General features: G+C 34.8%; 1 protein-coding gene across 1 annotated transcript in view; it reads left to right on the forward strand.

Moving 5' to 3' along the window:
• LOC149533525 (AMP deaminase-like) overlaps positions 1-22,791 on the forward strand; it is a 120,244-nt gene extending 97,453 nt beyond the window's left edge. The window contains exons 13-19 of the mRNA XM_089803097.1: positions 20,722-20,874; positions 20,969-21,022; positions 21,118-21,228; positions 21,385-21,558; positions 21,688-21,768; positions 21,864-21,962; positions 22,046-22,791. Of these exons, the coding sequence (XP_089659223.1) occupies positions 20,722-20,874; positions 20,969-21,022; positions 21,118-21,228; positions 21,385-21,558; positions 21,688-21,768; positions 21,864-21,962; positions 22,046-22,114 (741 nt within the window). The 3' untranslated portion in view covers positions 22,115-22,791. The remainder of the gene's footprint in view (positions 1-20,721; positions 20,875-20,968; positions 21,023-21,117; positions 21,229-21,384; positions 21,559-21,687; positions 21,769-21,863; positions 21,963-22,045) is intronic.
• Positions 22,792-23,301: the final 510 nt, after the last annotated feature.

A 23,301-nucleotide genomic window follows, 5' to 3' on the forward strand; every position in this document is an offset into this window, starting at 1 on the left:
TGATGATGACATGACTGGTATGGAGTCAGTAATATAATGATGTACAGGAGAATAATGTTGATGTGAATGTCTATGTCCATGTCAAGCAAACAGAGGCATAGCTGGAACAATAAACAATGTATCGAAACCTTCAAAATGTTTGCTATGATAAAGCCACCTAAGACATATTAATAGTGTTTGCCTGCGATAAGTATTTATGCATCAATACGGAAGGACAGACGACAATGAATATGAAAGACTACTACAACCAAAGGACCAGCAACACGTCTCATAATTTCCAAGTTGGCACATAAGAAGATGAAATCTGGTTAATTGGTAAAGATCTGATAGGAGAGCATATGCACAAAAAAACTATATGAAGGTTTCTCAAAAGAATATCAATAAAGGTTTGATGCCATAGCACAAGCGTATCTGACAGGGCAAATGATGCTGAAGTGGCTGTCAACACACATAATCGTCCTTTTTGAAATAGACTATGTGCTGGAGCAAATTAAGCCATGATTATTGTGAAATCAGAATTTCAGAAGAGAAGTGCTAAAACATTAAGAGTTTTCATGGCGATCAGAGAAGACCATAAAAGATAAAAAATGATTCGAGACATACGATGACAGTGATTAATTATTATTTGGTAGAAGTCCAAGGATCATTGGCGGTGGAATGCAATAAAGGTATGAAAGAATTAAGGGGCAAATAATAATTGTTGAAATAAATTTAGTGGAATGAATAATTATTAATTAAATGAAGAGGCACATTCATTAAAAATTGAAAAGTCACGTCTATTGAAAATTAGAGGATATAAAAAGAAAACCATATTATTTGAATAAGTAGAAAAATGAAAAAAAAAAAGGTGAGCAGATGAGTATTAAGAAGAAAAGAGAAATTGGAATGATAGTTATGAATAAATGAATAGAGATATAAAGTGCAGAGCAATGTGTCAGTGATAAAAAGTATATTAGAAGAGTAAAAGGAAACTGGACAGGGAGCAGATTGGTGGAACAGATATAATAAAAATAATATATACTAAGGATGTGAGTGTGAAACCAAAAGCAAATATAAATATTGGGTTGAAGAAAAAGCTTTGATAAGGAAGTGGCCATCATTAGTTGAAGTAAGCAACTTCGTTTTCTTAAGGTGGAACAGTAGTTTGTGTGGATTGGGTCGGTGCTCACGAAGACATGCATTGGGAGTTGGTGCTTCCAGTAGGTCGGTGCCTATGAAGTGTGGGAGTTGGAGCTTCCAGTGAGTTGGTGCTCATAAACATAGGGGTTGGAGCCTCTAGTAGATTGTGGTCTACAAAACATTGTAAAGAACAATTTATATAAGAAAACAATTAATTTGTTGTGTTTTTCTCTTGCATTGGGTTTCTACGTAAATCTTGTGCCATTGTGTTCATGTGCATAATTGTTCATTTCAGCATTTGAAGTTACTTGTTTGGATAAAAGTTTAAATTGGCAAATTTGTTAATATACTGATTCACCTCCCTCTCAATATATTCGTGTGCTCTTCAACATCTGCCAAAAACTTTTGATGGGTAATGGATCAGATACATGCTAAGCATAATTCATGAGGAATACGTCTGGTTGGAAGGAGACAAACCAATTGAAATAACCAAAGAGATAATTCAAGCGATAATGGGTCCATTAGTTGGCAGAAGAGAATGTGTTATAAAATTGGACTCCAAAATCGAAATTGAGGGGTTGACAAAATTCAACCAAGATCATAAAACTATCACTGTAAGTAGTGTTCTGGATCAAGATGCAAGATTTGCCTCAATAGTTATTGGTTATAAAGCCTATCAGTCAAGTCATTAAACAACATACTTGGAGGAGCAATACATATATGAAATTGTTACTCAAGGAAACATATATGATCTAACAAATATAGCAAGGAATCAATTGATGTTGAATTTGAGAAGGAACAAACTAGACAGGAAGCAAGAGATGAAATTTGGAACAATATTGGTATATATCTTTTTCTGTGTAAAGAACTATTTTTCGAGTATCGCTAAAGTAAATTGGAACTTAGACCAAATATTTATCAGATTAATGAATATATAAGTCAATTGAGAGGACACTTCAATACAATTATGTTGACACATTTCAATGAATTTCAGGAGAAAATGCATAGGTGATATAGGATTCCACCTTATATTGTGGAAAGATATAGAAATGATATATAGTTTCTACTGAATACACATTTATGCATAAGCAAAGGAGTAGAGTTGAGGACACCATGGATACCACCCTTAGGCTATGAAGTAAATGAAAATGAATTAATTGTAAACATCCACGAATTATTAAGTCTACCTAAGGACTTGGAAGCAAACATTGGAACTTATGAAGAAGTATACATAAAGGTAACTTTAGAACAAAAGAAATCAAAGGACGAGAAAGGTGAAGGTTGTAGTAAAACAAGAAGACAAAAATCTACAGTAATACTAGAGACATATGCTAAGATAAAGAACAAAATAGTGAAAAGACATGTTATCGATAAGAAAGTTGAATAGGATACCCTGCTAGAAGAACAAGATCTAAGACTACAAGAGCTACTATGTTTTTGAAGTAGCATTTGTTGTTGCACCAAAAGCTCGAACTATTAATGCCCGATACAAATGCCGAGACTTACTTGGATCCATGGCACAAATCTCCAAGGTGCTGACCACCAAGTCAACACTCACTAATCTCCCCCTTAGCACTGATTGAGTCTTTAGCTCCAACTGAACGAAGACTCGAACTTGTGACCCAAGGACTTTGATACCAATTGAAGGTAGCATTTGCAGTTGCACCAAAGGGTCGAACAATTAATGCTCGATACAAATGCTGAGACTTACTTGGATCCTCAACACAAATCTCCAAGGAGGTGCTAACCACCAAGTCAACACTCAATAGTCTCAACCAAGAAGAACAAGAAGTCAAACCAAAGCATCAACAAGTGCAGGTAATAGAAGGAAGAAGATCGTAAATGTTGAAGTAGAAAAAGGTTAGGAAACTGGAAGATTACTGAGAACAGTTGCACACCTAATCGAATCCATTAAGGACTAGGGACATCTCAAACTAATAAGTGAATTAAGATAAAGACTATGGTCATATGAAGACAGAAAAATGATATAAGATGCAATCATATTTCATTTCCACAAATTTGGAAGATTTCCTAATGAACTCAAGCACATTGTTCCTAAAGAATTACTTGACAAAATTGTGATAAGATGGGAAGAAGCTGTCAAACAAGAAAATGAGAGTAGAGAAAGAACATTAATTATTACAAAACCATAGATGAGCATTGATTATACACCTATTATAGATATGTTGCAAAAACAATTTGCAAATGCTACCAAGCTCCTTGATACATTAGGACAAGGCATTATTGAGAAGGTGTCAGAACAAATAACAAAAGTCAGAAGAACTATCATTGCTCTAAATCAACTCAAACAAGTATGGAGTAAATTTTTTATGGACGTAAAGGATAAGTAGAAGACTATTTTTGACTAGATATAAGCAAGAGAGTACCTCGACCAACACAATCATTGCTATAATCTTTGGCATTGCTGCCAAAAAGGGGAAGAAATAGGACAAATCAAAATCGAATTGGTATACGATGTATCAAACGGGGGAGAAATATGACAAAATTCACACAAAGGGGAGAAGACAACAAATTTGGAGATGTACACGACAAGGGGGAGCAATATGGTAGGTAGACCACAAGACAACAATTTTGAAAACAAGTTTTTTCCCTTAATGTCATAGGGGGAGATTGTTACTTGACAAAATCCTTCATAAGTTTTTAAAGTTGATTTTGAATATGGTTGTCATTGTTGGAAAAATCGCATAGGTAAATAAGTTAAGCAAACAGACAAACATATATGTCATATTGGCAAAGGAAGCAACTATCGGATTGAGCAGTAAGGTGACTGTTATTAGAAGACCAGAACACTATTGGTACAAAGAATAGTAAGCACCTAATCGGAACAAAGGAACACTATTGGAACAAAGGAGTAGTATTGGTGAACAAAAAATTGGACAAACAAGTTAACGAAGGAACAATTTTGAAAATCAGAGGTGTGATCATCATAGCAAGAGATTCATTGAATATGGACAGAAGAAGTGACGGAAATGAGTCAAGGAATCTTGAAAAATGATTTATAGGGATAGGTGAAGTGATTTGAGTGTTGAATTTAGGAGGTTTATGGAAGATTCGAGAGAAAGTATCATGGAATCCTAATTAGGTTTAGGTAAACATGAAAAGAAAAGGAAAATGATTGATATATATATATATATATAGAGAGAGAGAGAGAGAGAGAGAGAGAGAGAGAGAGAGAGAAAGAGAGAGAGAGAGAGAGCAATCACAGAGCATGGCAGAAGCAATGGAGAGGGAGAGCTTAAACAATGTGGAAAGCTTTTGAAAGTGGAAATCATAGGTCAAAGCTCTTGTTAAATTATTCCTAACAGTTTAGCAATAAGATTGTGAAGTCTTTTAACCAGACTTAGAAGTTCTAGTTTGAACTTATTGTAAATCCTTCTATCGGGTGAACATTGCATAAGTGGGATAAAATATGTTAACAAAGTAATCTCTAACAGTTATGTAGATACTTCTAATCGCGTGAAGTCATTCAAAAAATGACATTATTGTAAACTCTTAACCGGACACCTTATTACTACAATGATGAGTTGTGGGTACAATCCCTACTGTAGTTTTCCTCTCTAACCAAGGGTTTTCAGCAACACCAAAATACTGAGTTATGTGTGTGAATGTTTATGTTACATGTTCATTACTTTGACAACTTTACATTTCAGCAAATAGGGAATAAGTTATTTCATATTGGTAAATTTATTAGTATATCGGTCTAAGGGTAAAGATTACGGAAAAGTGTAAAATATGTGTGGTATTGATACACCCCCCTCTCAATACCTCCCCCTCCCTCCCTCTCAGTACCTTAGCAAAATCTTTCCAACAATATGTGCCTATATTACTTTACATCATCAATCCAGTTGAGTTACACACTTGGGCTGAATCAGTCACTACTTGCACCACATTTTAAGGTCCAACCTCTTCTATAGCATCTTTTAAAATCTGAAATTAGAAGGCTGCATCCTTTCTTTGCCCTAAATAATCTCTGGCTCTAAGAAAATTAGAGCCTATTGAGCTGGTGACAACAATATTGATGAGTGACTAATGTTTGATATCGGTCCACCCATCCATTATGATGGAGCATCCGTCAACCATTCACCTTTGTCTAATTTCCTCCATCAAAATACTCACTAGTGAATTTTCTTTATCAAGAACAATGGTGTGTAGTTTTTTCTCACCAATTGGTACAAATGAGAGACCAACAACATAAATATCTTTGGACATTTGTCTATAAAATGAGGAATGTGATACATGGAATGAAATGCCATGACAAAAAGAAACCTACCAATATATTCTTCAGCCCTCTTTTTTGCTTCCGCATTAAATAATTCAGCAACATTGGTTTCTCTTTTACTCTTCTTCCCTACTAGAATGCTCCTTCCCTTTCTGATAGAAGTGAGAGTAGGTGTGGCACTTTCTTCCTTGGTAGAAGGTTGAATAAAATCTTGCAAAGCTTTCAAACTGGTTTGCGCGTGCTCTATTGGAGTCCCTCAATTTAATGCCTCCCCCTCTATGTGCAATCCAGTTGCCTAAAGTTTTTCTACTTGCATTGTAGCTTCGCAACCTTTCAGTCATTGACCGCCTATCCATTAAATATGGCAATAAACTCTAGTATAGCTGCCAAAATAATGTTTTTTGCATAAATGGCATTCCCATTCCTTATTACCCTTGGATTTTTCTCTTATCTTTGTCTACTCTTGTGGAAAATTAAAGGAAAGGTTTCTTGGGGTTGAATGGGCCTCTTGCATGCTTTTTTTAGGGCTTCAAAAGGGCAATCAAATTCGGAAGAGGATGTTGACCATGATACATAGTTGCAGTAATTGAAGACCCCCATATGGCTGCCCTAGTACTACGTTTTTTTCTCTTTGAGGTTGGGTTTGTTGAATTCCACTTCAACACTACCACTACTACCACTTATCTCACTCTCACTACTATTGCTTATCATTGTGAAATGTCTAACACTGCTGCAAGTTTAAAAGTAAAAAAAATCACTCAAAATGCCCTCTTTGTATGTTGCACAATGCAAAACAAATGTAAAACTAAAATGAATGGCAAACAAATGGCCATAACAAGGAAGACATACCTGGAATGAATAAGATTTTATGCCAAACCGATTCTCTCTCCTACTTTGTTCGGGTTGTATATTAATGAGTTGGAGGAATTCCTTATGGAGTCTTCACTCCCTGTTGATGGGTGCTATCTACACCAAGTGTTGATCTCCATTCTTCTTTTTGCGGATGATGTGGTTCTTGCTTCCTCTCCAGATAGTTTATAGAGGCTTCTTGGTGGCTTGGCTTCCTTTTGTGACCAGCGACAGCTTGTGGTTAACCTGGGTACGACTCGGGTCATGATCTTTAACTGCTTGAAGACCTCCCATCTTCACTTTTTTCTTATGGGGCAGGAGATTGAGATCACCTCACCTTATGCTTATCTGGGGGTTAAGTTTTTTGGACCGCGGTTCAGTATGAGACCAGCGATTATGCCTAGGGTCAACAAGGGTATGGGCTCTCTTGCTATGCTTGAGAAATAGTGCTTTAGACATCACTTTCAGGATACCTTGTCCAAATTATCCCTCTTGGACTCCCTTGTGTGGTCGATAGTTCTTTATGGGTTTGTGGTCTAGGGCCCATCTCTCCTTGGTTTTGACTGGGCATCGATCGAGTGGGTTCAAACATTGCTTTTGTGGCACATCATTAGATGTCACAGGTTTACTCCTCATAGTATCATTCTTGCTGAGTTCGGGGCTCATCCTTTCAATCTTGCGACCATTTTTGATCTGATTTGGTTCCTCCATCATTTGCATGGTTTTGCGGATTCGGTTGGGGACCATGATCGGTACTCCTACTTGGCTTACTACTTTTCGGTTACTATTGCGAGTTCTGATTTTGGTCCTTGTGCTTGATGTTGGTATACACATACCTCTTCTTTGTTGGGATTGATTGGGATAGATATTAATTGCCTCCCTCCTTACCAGTTCTGGTTGAATGCCCTAGCTCATCTTCTCCCCTCATGTCAAGAGTTAAATGAGCATGTCAAACTTGACATTTATAGACAGTACGTTGCCACTACCTGGATTAACTCGCCTATTGGGTTATGTCTGAGGATGTCCTTTTATGCGGAACACTTTTTGGAGATCTCTGATGGGATTATTGTTCGTCCTAGCTACCTTTCTTGGCGATGGTCTCATGCCTTGCGTATCTCCCTAGATTCCTTCAGAGTTGGTTGTCATTGTCTTCGGGCTTAGACCGACCATCATATTGACAGTGGGGAACGGATCTGTAAGCTGTGTACTTTGGATGAGACTAAGACTAAGTTTCACTTTCTTTTCCGTTGTCTTATCTATTATGAGATCAGAGGGAGATTTTTTTGTTTGTTCCGGGAGTGTTTCTCTCTTGATGATTTCTTCAGTTACTATGACCAGCGGTGTCTTGCACTTTATCTTCAGGAGGTCACTTTGCTCCGTGAGAGCACTCTACAGTCACTAGAAAGTGTCTTGGCCTCTCTGTTTCTTCTCTTCTTATTTTGTTGTTTGCTATTATTTTCGGACACCATTTGGTGCTCCTGCTGTTGCCAGCCTCATTGTTGTAACTCTACAGTCCCATAGACCTTTTTGTGGTCTTTTGTTGGACTTTAATATCATTATCTTCTCTTATCTTATCTCTTGCAACTCAAAGATGAAGGCTTTGTTACTACTCCTTTCCTCTTCTTGCCAAGAATGAACAAAAAGAAGAAAGGAAAGAGATTTAGCTTCTTTAGACTCCAAAATAGGGTTTGCAATATCTTATTTGATATTAGAGTCACATGGGGCCCACTCATAACCTCACAAGAAATTGGAATTTTTTAAAGCTGTAGATGCTTTTTCAAAGCTGGAAAATAGGGGACTGATTTGTTAGTGAGGAGTGAGGACAGTCGAGCCATCCCTAGTACCTAAATTTGTCACCTTTTTACACTAGATTTGAAAAAGAAACTTCCCCTTTTGGGAACAAAAATAGCACGAATAGGGGACATTGAAATTGTGTCCCCGGTATGAAACAGGAACAGGAATAGGGGTACTAGGCTAGGGTAGGGGGTGCATCCACGTGGAACACAATAGGAAAAATATTTTGTTGTTTATATTCGTATTACTTAATACATGGATAAATATTTAGTTATCTTTATATGAGGGTAGTCATCGAATAGTTGTCAAAGTCCAAGATCAAATATTAGCTAATTCTATGAAGTAGTTGAGGTAGAAGGTAGATTTTGTAGTTTATATTCATATTGCTGGTTACATATGCAAATATTTAGTAAACTTTTTAAGAAGACGGTCACCAAATAGTTGTCTAAGTCTGAGATCAAAATTTATTAGACAACAATCTATCTACTGTTAGAAATTTTGGAAAAGTGGAAGCTATTTTGAAGTGATCCAAGGCTTTCATTTTGATTGGAAAGGAGTTTTGTATAGGTGGCCCAATGTTTGAGAAAGCATATCAAATCATATTCCTCAATTGCAATGCTATATGTTCCATTATGACAATTGGCAAGTCCTTTATATGGGGTAGAATTCAAGAAAAGACATTTGTTTAGTTGAAGTAAAAGATTAGCAAACCACACTAGTCTGTGACAATATGCAGCTTACAACTTCTAGCATAGGTGGAGGCAAAATTTAATATTAAAATTAAATAATTGAATATATTATTTATATATTAAAAATTATGTATATAGATTAAAAATTTAGTATTATTTTTTATTTATTATATTATGTAACTACTAGTATATATTAATGCTCAATAATAATTAAAATATTAAAATTACTTCATAGTAGTGCTCCATTTGGTCAGCTGAAAATGAACTGTATTTTGCAAAACAAGTAGCTAATTGGACAGTTGTTCTACATTTTATTATTCAGTAAGGATAGTACAAAATAACAGGGTCCATCCTCTCACAAGGAACTTTTTTATTAGTACATCATTTTGTGGGTACCATCCGTACTGAGGTTTTCCCTCTGATCAAGGGTTTCCCTAGTTAACAAATCTGGTGTTATTGTGCATGGTTATCTTTCTATGATTGTTGCATCTACCATTTACATGTTTCAGAATTCATAAGGACAGTCATAATTGTTTTAATTGCATAACTAATTCCCTCCCTCCCCCACCGTCTCAGTTATCTTGGTGGACTTTACTTTCTAACAATTGGTATGAGAGCATTAGGTCTTCTAAAGAAAAGCTTAATTGCTTTAGGAGACCTATGGTGCATTTCAGGAAAGATAGTCTGAAGTTTGATAGAGTTAACTATGACAGCTGGAAAGAACAGATGAAGACACACCTCCTATGCATGGGTCCAAAATTTTGGTTGGTTACAAAAAGTAAGAAGGATGTGATTGAAGAAGATAAGCTTGAAGAATGTGAGGTAACATAGAAAGATCTATTCATGCAATATATGCTTGTTAGAGAAGTATTGTTATCAGCGCTTCTTGAAACTGAATATGGATATGTAAAATCTTTTAGACTTGCTAATGTGATTTGTAATGCTTTACAAGCTACATTTGAAGGTGATAAACATGCTAAGAAGGCTAGACTACAAAGTTGGATATGTTTATTTCAAGATGCTAAGATGTTGGAAGATGAAAATGTCATAGGAATAAAGAATTGTGGAGGAGAGAAGTCGGAAGATGAAGTTATTTGAAAAATACTGAAAACTTTGACACTTGCTGATAAGGAGACATCGTAGATGATTGAACATGTCATCCCTTGCACACCTAACTTTACAAGAGAGATTCGTCTTCCGAGATTGCAGACATCTGAGATGCGGATGAAACAAAATGGAGAATTGCCTAGAGTGGAGACTGCTTTCAGTGCATTAAGAGATAGACCTTAGTTGACAAGTGCTAGTACAAGTGGAGACTATGCTAGTAGCAGTCGAACAAGAGATGAAGAAGACAGGAAGATTGAAGGACTTTCCCTGCTTATGTCGAGAGAAACTAATGCTAACAAATTTTTTAGTGTTGGACATGTAATTTACTTGGTCATTATTCTTCTAAATGTCCCTAAGAGAGTAAAGAAGTTAAAGCTTGGAAAGCCTTATAAATCAAGAGTATCTAAGGATTGCTTTTATGTTAATGCAGATGGTGAACTTGATTTCAAAATGGTAGACTTTCTAAATGATAGTGATAACGAGGAAGATGATGAAATAGGATTTGTTGCTATTAAAGAAGAAAGCTCTGAAAAAGAAGAAGAAATAAGAGAGGAAAACACATTAGTATCACAAGTTGAAAAGAAGAAATCTGATTGGATTATAGATAGTGGTTATTCCCATCACATGATTGGAGATATGAATAAGTTTGTTGAGTTCAATAGCTATGATGGTGGAGTAGTTAGAGTTGGAAATGATGCAGCATGTCACATAAAAGGAAAATGATCTATTACACTTGATGGAAAGACTAACATTGAAGATGTCTATTTTGTGGGTTGTTTGAAACATAATCTTTTGAGTGTTGGACAACTTGTTGATAAAGGATATCTGTTGTAGTTTACAGGGAACACTTGCATTATCAAGGATAAGAAAGACACATTGATGGGTATTGGAACAAGGTCAAGAGGTAATATATTTTAGTTGAATCCTACTAAAATGACATGTTTAGTTGCTAAGGTGGATGACAGTTGGCTATGGCATAAGAGATTATGTCATATCAACTTTGATAACATTGTGAAGGTTAATACTACATTTGCAATTAGAGATTTGCCCAAGATGGTGAAACCTACTAACATGATGTGTGATGGCAAAATAGAAGAAAAATTAATTTCCGAGCAAAAAGTTTACTAATTCGGTGAAATTGGAGATTGTGTACACAGATTTGAATGGTCCTACAAAGACTAGAGCATTCAATGGTGAAAGGTATTTTATGATTCTTGTTGATGATTTCACTAGAATGATGTGGGTTGCATTTTTTAGAGAGAAGTCTGAAGCTTTTGAGAAATTCAAGATATTTAAGAATAGAGTTGAGAATGAGTTTGGTTTGAGATATGATAGAGGTGGAGAATTCATTACAAATGAGTTTAACAATTTTTGTGAAGATAATGGTATAAAGAGACAACTTTTAGCCCCTAAGACACCTGAGTATAATGGAATAGCAGAAAGAAAAACAGATGAGTGATTGAGGCAACAAGAGAAAAGATGTTGGAAAACAATGTATCACATATCTTTTGGAGAGAAGCAGTGAACACAACAGTATGAATAGAGTGTAGATTAGACAAGGCACTGGTAAGACCTATGAACTCTGGTTTGGACATGCAACTATTGTGAAGTAATTTAGAATCTTTGGAAGTAAATGCTATATTAAGAGAGATGATAACATTGGAAAGTTTGATTCTAGAAGTGGTGAAGGTATGTTTCTTGGTTATTCACTGAAAAACAAAGCATATAGATGTTTTGACCAAAGATAAAAGACTATTGTTGAGAGTGCAAATGTGAGAGTTGATGAGAAGTTTAGAATTCAGGAAAGGATGCTTGATTATAATTTTGATGAAGAGACTAATCCAATAACTAACATGCATAATGTTGAGCAGGAATTATTCTATGAAATTGACACTGATTTGTAGACGGAAATACAAAGAGAAGTACCTAGAGTAGAAGTCAGAGTTGAAACAGTGACACCTAACAGGAATTTAGCAAAGAATCACCCTGCTGAACAGATCATTGGAAGCAAAGACAAAGGAGTTATGATAAGGAACAAGGTACATGAAGAACTATGTTTAATTTCTCAAGTTGAACCTAAGAATGTTAATGAAACTTGTAAAGATGATTATTGGATAAAAGTTATGAAAGAAGAGTTAGATCAGATTGAAAGGAACAAGACTTGGGAATTGGTTCCTAAACCTAAAGATAAGACTGTTATTGGAACTAAATGGGTATTAAGAAACAAGACGAATGAACAAGGTGAAGTTGTAAGAAACAAAGCAAGATGGGTATGTAAAGGTTATTCACAACAAGAAGGAATTGATTTTGAAGAAACTTTTGCTCTTGTTGCTAGACTAGAGGCAGTAAGAATGTTTTTAGCATATACAGCTAACAAGAGTGTGATATCCCCATTTTGACATGTAATTTAATAATAAATAAGTATTATATATAAAATTTATAATATTAAAATGATCAATAATGTATATAAATTGAAAATATAAATTATTATATATCATATATATTATCATATAAATGTACAGGTATATATATAATACATATATACACACACACACATATATATTAGATATTTAAAATACTATACTATTGAATATAAATAATTTATACACACACACACACACACACAAATATCAACTATTGACAATTACATCTTAATTACATATTAAAATTAAAATAGTATTATTAATTACAAGGAAAATGATTCATATAATTAAATATAATATATAATCATATATAATTAATATAATAATATATAATATAATTATCTTATTAATATAATTAATATTAATAATGAAAGGACACGACTCTATGAAATACACATATATATAGAATATCAAACATTGGAAAAGATATAAGATAGGAAATTATCAAACTTACACGAATTGAAAGGTAAACAAATAATAGTCCTGAAACTAGACATTGCAAGTGGTTTTAGAGCAAAAGATCCTCCCATCCTGTGAATTGTTATACATATCTATTAGTACACCAATCACAGATATTAAATGAAAAGATCATAGAAACTATATTATCCATGATTTAGATTAATATTTAGGGTGTAGATCATCTGTACAATGAGAAAAGTTCTACAAACAATGACTACAAATAAAAACACAGTTACCATGTCCAACAGAAGGGAGTAGAGAGTAGTGACTAGTGGAAAAGATATTTCAATGGATGTGATAGAAAATAAATATTCGCATCCTATGAGTCCTATGAGAACATGTCAGTGACTACAATATATGTAGTCAACCTAAAATGAAAGATGATTAACATTGGATCAATATCCAATCTGATTCAAAACGGTGGAATAGACAGTGCATCAGATTTTACAAGAGCCTCATATTCTAGTGTATGATCCCATTTAAATGGACGATTGAATTCATTCCATCAGAGACCAATATAGAAGGGATTGCTCATCAAATTACTCCACATTATTAGTATGAGCATATGCCAAATTGACATTGGATTGTAAGGAAGTAGTTGGTCAATTTTATAAACCCCCAAATATTGAAGAGCACACTGTAATATATAAAGATTAAATCACCTAGTCATTGGAAATCTATTAAAGGGATATTAATCATTTCTGAAAACTAGAAAAGAAAATAAAAAGAAGCGATATGGGAATGGAATAGAGTATTAAAAGGACACGACAATGAAGCACAAATGAAAGGGACGACCATATTACGTGGACATAGTATAAGAGGGAAGGGTGTCTACATCAATTGGGGGAGAAAAGAGAAATGCCAAAAATAGAGAAGTCTGAATTGGAAGAGCTTGGGGAGGATTTCGTTGGAACAATTAGACCATTTTTTAGGGTTGTGAATGGGAGTACAAGCCTTAAGAGTGTTAAAGTCATTTTTGCAATGTATTTATGCAGATAATATTTGGCTCAATCACATTAGATGGATATGAATATAGCCATCCACATCAATGTGTATATTGCATGGGCTAGACAACAGAACACCCAATCGAGAAGGAGGTAGAATGAAGACCAAAGGGGCATATCAAATAGTTTTAGAAGCACTTGAGCAAGTGCGAATTTTGGGATATTCGAGCACATTGAAGCCCATCAACACAATTGAAACCCGTGAGGTATGCCATACATAGCCATCGAATCATAACATAGCAATTGGTAAAAGCAAATACGTGGAGTGTCAAACCATCAGATATCGGTTCGTTGGAAACTGAGGTAAGATTCCATTGCCACATGATTAAGACTTTAATATATCACTTATTCAATATTATGAGATCTATTTATACATGCAATATATAAGGGAGATTTAAATTTGAAATGGTTAATTAAAGGATAAGTAGATTTCTTCTCCATGCTTTAATAACATAAATTGAAAGTTTAATAAATTATAATGTTGTTAAGTAAAATTAATTAAATTATCTAAGATCATCATCTTCCAAGATAAGGTTAGCAGTGGAATGGGTTGGGTGACGCCATTCAAAGGTACCAAGTAAGGCCTGCAGTGGAGCGAGCCCAAGGTACATCATACAAAGGCACTATCTTGGAGATGATGATTAGAGAGAGATAACAATAATAAGGGGGAACGGTGAGGCCCATGATTAGGTAACAAGGCACCCTATTATAGTTTCTCCTCCCATACTCGGGAAATGATAAATTAATATTATTGGCAATATATTAAATAATGAATTATACTTTTGATTGACTTAAGTTGCATCATACAAAGGCGCTGTCTTGGGAGTAATGATCGGAGTGAAGTAATTACAATAAGGGGGAACAGTGAGGCCCTCTAGGTACACCACAACATATGATATGGGGCCAAGGGGGTAGAGGACTTGCCCTTGGGCCTAGGGTTGGGTAATAGGGCATCCTATTGTAGCTCTTCCTCCAATATAAGAAGGGATCTAAGTAGACCACATTGATGGATGCCTAATGCCTACCACCAAGGACAAGGGGGTCAAAGTCCTGCTCTTGGGCTTAGTATAGTATTAATTTGTACCTAATTTATGGTGACACACCTTTCTTTGAAATTTATATATGGATGTATATATGTACGAATGATTTTGTGATTGTAGGTTCACAATCAAGTACAATAAGGAAGTAAACTTTGTAATTCCGTGCTCTAACTGGAAAAAAAACTTGCAAAATTACAGGGCCTAATCAAGGAATTGCATAACGTGTGTATTGTGTGTTTACATCATATATACTTCATGTCTTCCTCTGTCTACATTGTTTATGCTTCGTGCTTTAATGCATTCACGTGACTACTTTGTGTCTGCTTCGTGTTTTCATTCATTAAGATGTATATCTCATAAATCTTTTAGGTCTTCTGTGTGCAAATATGTTTTCTATCTATGAAGGAGGTTGTGTATGAATGATTTTGCTTTCGGACAAGCAAATTCGAGAGGGGAGGATTGTGATATCCCCATTTTGACATGCAATTTAATAATAAATAAGTATTATATATAAAGTTTATAATATTAAAATGATCAATAATGTATATAAATTGAAAATATAAATTATTATATATCTTATATATTAGCATATAACTGTACATGTATATATACATATACATATACATATACATATACATATACATATACATATACATATATATATATATATATATAAAATAATATACTATTGAATATAAATAATTAATATATATACACATATATCAACTATTGATAATTACATCTTAATTACATATTAAAATAGTATTATTAATTACAAAGAAAATGATTTATATAATTAATATAATATATAATCATATATAATTAATATAATAATATATAATATAATTACCTTATTAATATAATTAGTATTAATAATGAAAGGACACGACTTTATGAAATACACATATATATAGCACATCAAACATTGAAAAGGATATAAGATAGAAAATTATCAAACTTAAACGAATTGAAAGTTAAATAAATAATAGTCCAATAATAGGACATTACAAAGAGCTTTAAAGTTAATTAGATGGATGTCAAATCAGTTTTTCTAAATGGTGAACTAGAAGAAGAGATATACATTGAACAACTTGATGGTTTTCCTTTGATAGATAAAGAGAATATGGTTTGCAAATTGAAAAAGGCATTGTATGGACTAAAACAAGCCTTTAGAGTCCAGTCTGCAAGATTGGATAAGTATTTGACAAGCTTGGGATTTTTGAAAAGTAATGTTGATAGTAATTTGTATTTGAGAAAGAATGACAATGGCCTATTGATTGTTGAAGTATTTGTGGATGACATAATCTTTGGAGGAAATGATGAAGCAAGCAAGGCATTTTCAGAGGAAATGAAGAAAGAAATTGAGATGGGCATGATTCAAGAGATGAAATTGTTCTTGGGATTGCAGATTGTATAGAACAATGATGACATTTTCATATTACAAATGAATTATCTTAAAGATTTGCTGAAAAGATTTGGATTGGAAAGTTGTAAACGTGTTGGAACATCTATGGTAACTAGATGTAAGTTACCTAGCAAAGATGAATCCCCTATTGTTGAGCAAAAAAAGTATAGATCTATGATTAGCAGATTGCAGTATTAGACACACACTAGACTTGACATAGCTAATACAGTTGGAATTGTGGCCAGATTTCAGGCAGTTCCTAAAGAGACACTATGCAGTGGTAAAAGGAATTTTCAGATATTTGAAAGGCACACCTGATTATGGATTATGGTATGATAGATCACATGATTTCACTTTGTGTGCATACACTGATGCTGATTGGGCAGGAAGTGTAGATGACAGAAAGAGCACTAGTGGTGGAGTATTCTTCTTGGGAGGAAGATTGGTTTCTTGGCTAAGCAAGAAACAAGATTGCATTTCCAAGAGTACACAAAAGCAGAGTACGTAGCAACAACAACTGTAATCAGGTAATTTGGATGAAGCAAATGTTGAAAGACATTGGGATAGAGTTCACTGAATCTGTTATCATACATTGTGATAACACAAGTCTTGTAAGTATGTCTAAGAATCTTGTGTTACATTAAAAAACAAAGCATATATCTATTAAGTATCACTTTTTGACAGAGAAAGATGAAGAGAGAGGTTAGATTGGAATATGTCAGCATAAAGGAGCAGATAGTAGATATATTTACAAAACCTTCACATTTGAGTATTTGAGAGGTATGCTTGGGGTTAAGCCCCAACCTACTTCAGAGTAGATGATGTAGAGATTGCATTAGTCCAAATGGTAGCAGAACACTTTCTTTGCTCGGACTGGATGCTTGATGCTTCTTCTATGGGGCAGTCTCTGTGTAGGTATTGATGCTTCCTTTGATATGTATGTTTGGAGAGATTATTGATTGATGAAGAGGATTTACAGAAAAATGTTGGTGTATGGGGGAGATTAATACCTTCCTTATGCATGTTGACAGGTTGTAAAGAATGAGCTATTTGAGGATCTACTGTCTAAGACTGAGATGTATGATTACATTCACGAGCAACATGAATGAGGGAGCAAACAAAGATGAGGAAGAAGTATATTTGGTATTCTCAAAACTTAGATGTTTTTCATCTATGTTGCCATCAATGCCAAAGGGTGGGATTGTTAGCATAAATGCTGATGGTATTCCCATGGGGGAGTATATTAGCATTGTTGGAAACATCATTCAGAGCTTATTTGTTGCATTTATGACAGAGTTTGTCATTGATGTCAACATATTGGTTATTTTGTGAAGATTGGCATAACAACAAAGAGAGATTGGCTTTTCGCGGTTCACGGATTGAAGATCAGCTTATACGCACTTGGGATTATGTTCTAGAGTATGTCTAGATACTACAGTTAAGAGCGCGTACGAAAATATGAAGACTAGATAGAGTTATGCAAATTTTAGTGAAGGCAGCTTTTAGACAACATTTTTGAAAAATGGGTACTGTTGTTTGGATTTTATCTCCTAACAGAGATGGAATCTGGTTGAGCGAGCTGAGACAGAGGTTGAAAACATGTTGAAGGTGACTTGGTTAAGATAGCATGATCAGATGTTCATCGCATGAAAAGTTATGAAGACTGTGAACCGATAGATAGATTGAAATCTTGGTTAAAGTGTAAAATAGTATAAGAGCTTGAGGCAGATTCTTACAATTTTCTTCCAAAATTTGTTTAAAATGGTGCAAATTTTCTCAATGGTGAACATTGAGTGAGCCCACCTCTCAAGTAGTATTGGGTTTCCGTCCATCCTATGAATATCCAAGGGTTTCCATCCTCGGATATGGCTTCTACTGTCAAACAAGCAATAATGGAGAAAATTTTAAGTATCAAATCAACATATGATAATACTTGTTAGAGGAAGGAAATCCATTAAATAGATTCTCTTAACCACTTTGCACCTCGAATCACAATGTGTGATTCTTAGTAAACTTTTTCCTTCCTCCAAGAGGATTGTCCCACTTCTAGAAGGCCTAAGGCTTAATAAATAAAATAAACTCATTTTGTAACTTTGTCTTCATAATATAGTCACTTTGTATTTTATTACCTTCTTAATAAAGTCAGTTTATGACTTTATTTCACAACTTAAGTCACTTTATTTTTATAATTCAATTTGGTACCCTAAGTGACCTTTCCATTATAGTATTATTTATGTGCTTAAAATAATGTTATTTATTTTTGCATTGATGCCAGCCTCTCATCCCTTATATCTCTGAAGTAGTCTACCAGGATGACAAAAGAATAGGCTAGTCAACACTTGATTGACACTGAGGAGAAGGGGACATTACAAGTGCGTACTAGTTATAATTATCAAATCAGTGTAAAATATTATTTATTTGGTCGTTTGCATCAAAATCCGTGGGATGGGCTTGTGGACGAGCTCTGGTCATATTAAAGCCGCGATTTAGAGCAGATTCATTAGCTGCTTTGACAATATCTCAGACGCCCCCTGCAATTTAAGATGTTTGAGGTCCTTTCAAATTCGGTGGATGATGGCCATTGTTCTCCTGCTCCTCTGTTTGGGGTTTTCCAAAGATCGAAAACTAATGGAAAAAATGACAAATTGTTTCCACGACGATTCTGCCTTGGCTTTGATTTCATTTTGGAATTTGAACCTTTTTATCAAGCAACTTGGCAATATTGGTGAGGTTTTCAAGGGTTTCACAGGCTTTTACAACAATTTTTTCACAGTTTTTGGGGGATTTTAACAATATTTCTTTGTGCTTTAACCACAGAAAGTCATTGAAAATTGGGTCAATGATCTTTTCATGAATTCGGAATCTTTTAGGGAAAAAATGGGCTGGCTCCAAGATTCAAGATTAATCAGGTGTTATTATTGCAAACTTTTGCGGATTATTGCTTCTCTGCTTGACACCACACTGGTTGCAAACCCAAACATAACACCCACCACTTGGAAGTTTTTCCTCCTAAAGTGGAAAACTCAGGTCTATTTTGATGTGGGGTCAGTCCATAGAGCTAGAACTAGCTGCCTTTATATATCACTATGACAAAAAGTTTAAAAAACAAACACATTTAAAAAATTGAAACAGTTGAAAACAAAAAGGTATATTATACAGCACATTTTAGATTCATATAAGAATGAAAGTGAAAGGTGAGATTACACTTGTGAAAAAGCAAATGTAACAAAAAAAGCTTTAAGAAATTGACAAAATCCCTACTGCTTTTGCAAAATCCTTGTACGATTTCTTTGGCAACAAATAGGCTCCTTCAATTGGGTAGGAACAGCAATTGAAACACTTTGGCGCCATAAAAAAACAATCTTTATCTCCTTTGCAATGACAAGAAATAATTAATGTTAAGCAGGAAGGTTGATATTTTCATATGCATTCACAAAAGGGGAATGTTTTTTCTCTGTCTTTAAATTGTCTTGGAATCCTCATTTTTAGGGTTAGAGGGTTTTTTTAGGCATGTGGACGGAGACATATGGCAAGTTAGTCTTTTTCCAAATGATAAAAACTTGACGGGTTCACTTCCCTAGGACCAGGTGGGTGCAAAATTTGTCAATATTCAACTCAGACTCGCCTGATTGCATATTGAATAGACTGACAGGGTTGGATCAGACCCATCTTGGAGCCATATCAGAATCAAAACAGCTAGTCTGAGGGGTTAAATAGATTACATGGTAATGATGTAATGATGAAGAGAAGATTCCATTGCATGTGCTTTAAAGTTTAACTAAATATGATATCAATCATGTAGCCCGGCCAAAACAGAGATGTTCCCAATAGGAAATGTCTCAGGGATGTAGGAAAAGGTCAGAAAAACTCTCCCGCTGTCTCCACATGTTTTTCCAATTGGAAAAAGTCTTGAGAATGTCTGCAAAGTTTTTGAAACACTAGAGGATGGTTACATGTTCACCAACCATGTTCCCCAAGGAATACATTCCTATCCAATATACTTAGCGTAGCTGAAGATATTAATAAATTGTAATGTTCCAGTGGATTTACCAATTATTGGGGTTGACATTTATTAAGTGAAGGGTATTTGCTGTTTGGTTCTTTTTGCAATGTTTTAAACTTTTTCCTTCTGTTTTAAACCTTTCAAGTAACCTTTTCTATCCATCAAGGAGATCAGATTTCCACAATCAGATTAAGTATGAAGATGCGTATTCTGGATTCGATTGTCTGATATATTTTTGCATCAATGTTTCGAATCACACTCTGTGATCCATCATTTTTCTCCTCCAGCTATTCATATTCTGATGATGGATCACAGAGTATGATTCGAAATGTTGATGCAAAAATATGGCACACAATCGAATCCAGAATACGCATCTTCATATTGTTAGTATTGCTTCTGGATTAGATTGTGTTGAAATTTTTTTATCATCAACATTTCGAATCACACTAGGTGATTCATCATCAAGATGAGAGAGCAAGGGCTGCAAAAAATAAAGTTATCACTTATTTAAAATTTAGAAGGGAAAAATAAAGCTTCTTCATTAGCTGTCTGAATTTTATCCTTTCTAAATTGGTTTAGTGTTTTCTAGGTAGTTGGCTTTGATATGGTTGATGATGAAAGCAAGCCTGAAAGGCGACCAACGAAGCACATGCCAACACCTGCTCAATGGACAAATGCATTTAATCCTGCTTTTTCATATTATGCTTACTATTGTTATGCAAATTTGTACACGTTAAACAAGGTAACATATGATCTACACTATTGTATTTAATGGGATTTATTTATCAGCGTTTGAAATAGAAGCACATCTTGATATTCTATGTTGCATTGAACAGCTTCGCGAATCTAAAGGAATGACAACAATTAGATTCCGCCCCCACTGTGGCGAGGTATTTTTATAAACCAGTTCTGTATTGTTTCGTTGTATACACTATAACGTATCTGAAGCCTAATCTGACTTCAACATTTTGATCTTATTTTACAGGCTGGTGATATTGATCACTTGGCTGCAACATTCCTGGTGACTCATAATATTGCCCATGGAAATAATCTTAGGAAGTCACCTGGTTTGCAGTATTTATATTATCTTGCTCAGGTAACAGATCAATGATTTGCTCATAATACTTTCTTTCCTGAAAAAGAATATTAGGCTATGGATTAACATGTTGTGCATGTTTGATGGGTAGGATGTATTTAGTAAATCAATCATGTTGCTTGTGATTCTGATAAGTCAATGTTTTTTCCTGTCAAGATTGGTTTAGCTATGTCTCCCTTGAGCAATAACTCGCTTTTTCTGGATTACCATCGAAACCCTTTTCCCATGTTTTTTGCTCGAGGCCTCAATGTATCACTTTCAACAGATGACCCGTTACAAATTCATTTAACAAAAGAGCCTCTTGTAGAGGAATACAGTGTTGCAGCTCAGGTATTTCTAGTATGAGTACATTAATGTTTATGCTGGATTTGATGAAAAGGATAGACTACATCTTTAGCCTTGGGATGTGGTATGTGATATTTACTAAGGCTCTCCATGAAAAATGAAATTTCTTCACAGGTATGGAAGCTTAGTCCATGTGATCTTTGTGAAATAGCTCGTAATTCTGTCTACCAGTCTGGATTCTCTCATGCTTGCAAGGTATGGGAAAAAAAATATATTTCAACTGATGTAGCTCTGCTTTGTTAGTTATTGAATGATTTTGCAAAGTTGGTAATGGCTTTCTTTGTTGCCAGTCCCATTGGGTTGGAAGCTCATATTTCATAAGAGGGCCCGAGGGCAATGACATACATAGGACAAATGTTCCTCATTTGCGAGTGGAATTTCGCCACGAGGTATGTCTCAAACCTTTAATGAAATCAATGCGCTCTTTTTATTTATCCTTTTTAATTATATAACAAAACCGTGCTTTTTGCAGGTTTGGAAAGAGGAGATGCAATTTGTATACCTTGGACAGGCTGATTTTCCCAGGGAAATTTATCCATAAACTTACACCAGAATTGAAGTTGGCATACCTTTTCCAAGCATCAAAGCTGACTAAAGAACGCATTGGAAAAGTACCATAATAAAAGTATTCAGATAGTGGAGTCTGGGGATGCATATATCATGTGAGATGCATATCCCCGTGGGTGGATTTTCCATAAGGGATCGATTCCTTCAAGACAACGTGGAGAGTTTGTCACTCCAACATGTGTCTTTGATAAAGGGCAGTTGACATTTTCTTTAAGGCTTGTTTATACCATTTTTGTATCAATTCCTTGGTTTTTCCTTGGTTTCCAGAGTTTACTGTAAGAAGCGATTGAAATATGCAATCCTTGCAAAAGGATTTTGCAATTTCTAACGATGGGGTAGCTTCCATCGTACATATTTGCAAGTGTATCGCGAGATCAGATAATGTAAGGTACCAAAGTGTTTCCATTGGCTCTTTGTTCAACTTAAACATAAAAACTGTCTCAAAGTCAACAGGTAAATAATGGTCCTACGGAGCCTATCGCTTCAGAGCTCCAGAGGAAAACTTTAAATTAATACTGATGTAGTCGTCTAAAAGTGCACACGGTTCTCAATTGCAAGTTTAATTCTGTAGAAGGAAAAGATTGTTAAGTTCAGGACAGATGCCCATTATGGAGTCCTAATCAAAAGTCTAATGCCATTTTTTTGTGTGTATTTCACATGCTAAAAGTTCTACAATTAAAGGCTCTAAGCTTCGGTGCGGCCATCTGCATCAGCAAATATTTCCTAACGAAAAAGAATATTAACGTTCATAAATGACTAACGCTGGTCAATGAGCTGACTTCCTAACCGAAAATTATGATGTGCATAAATGACTAACTTTGGTCAAGAAGCTGTCTACCTCGCCAAAAGTTTATATTAATGTCCACAAATGACTAACGCTAGTCAACGAGCTTCAGACAGAACATTCACCTCTTTAAAAAATTTACGGGATAAAATTAACCTGAGTTATTTAAAAGTAACTAGATTTTAATCATTAAGATAATTATGTCAAGGTAAGTAGAGCAGTCAAACCACAGAACGGGAAAACTTCATAAAATTACAAATAGTTTTTTCAGGGAAGCGTCTTTTGATAGAGTTGATAAAAATTGAGGTATGAGATAAGGATTGGGTTAGGAGTGACATCATCGTTAAACGTAGCTTGAAATATTTGTGGAGGAGATT

The sequence above is a fragment of the Cupressus sempervirens genome, chromosome 10 (genome assembly GCF_028749045.1).
Source record: "Cupressus sempervirens isolate cs-2001-9-10 chromosome 10, ASM2874904v1, whole genome shotgun sequence".
Lineage (NCBI taxonomy): Eukaryota > Viridiplantae > Streptophyta > Pinopsida > Cupressales > Cupressaceae > Cupressus > Cupressus sempervirens.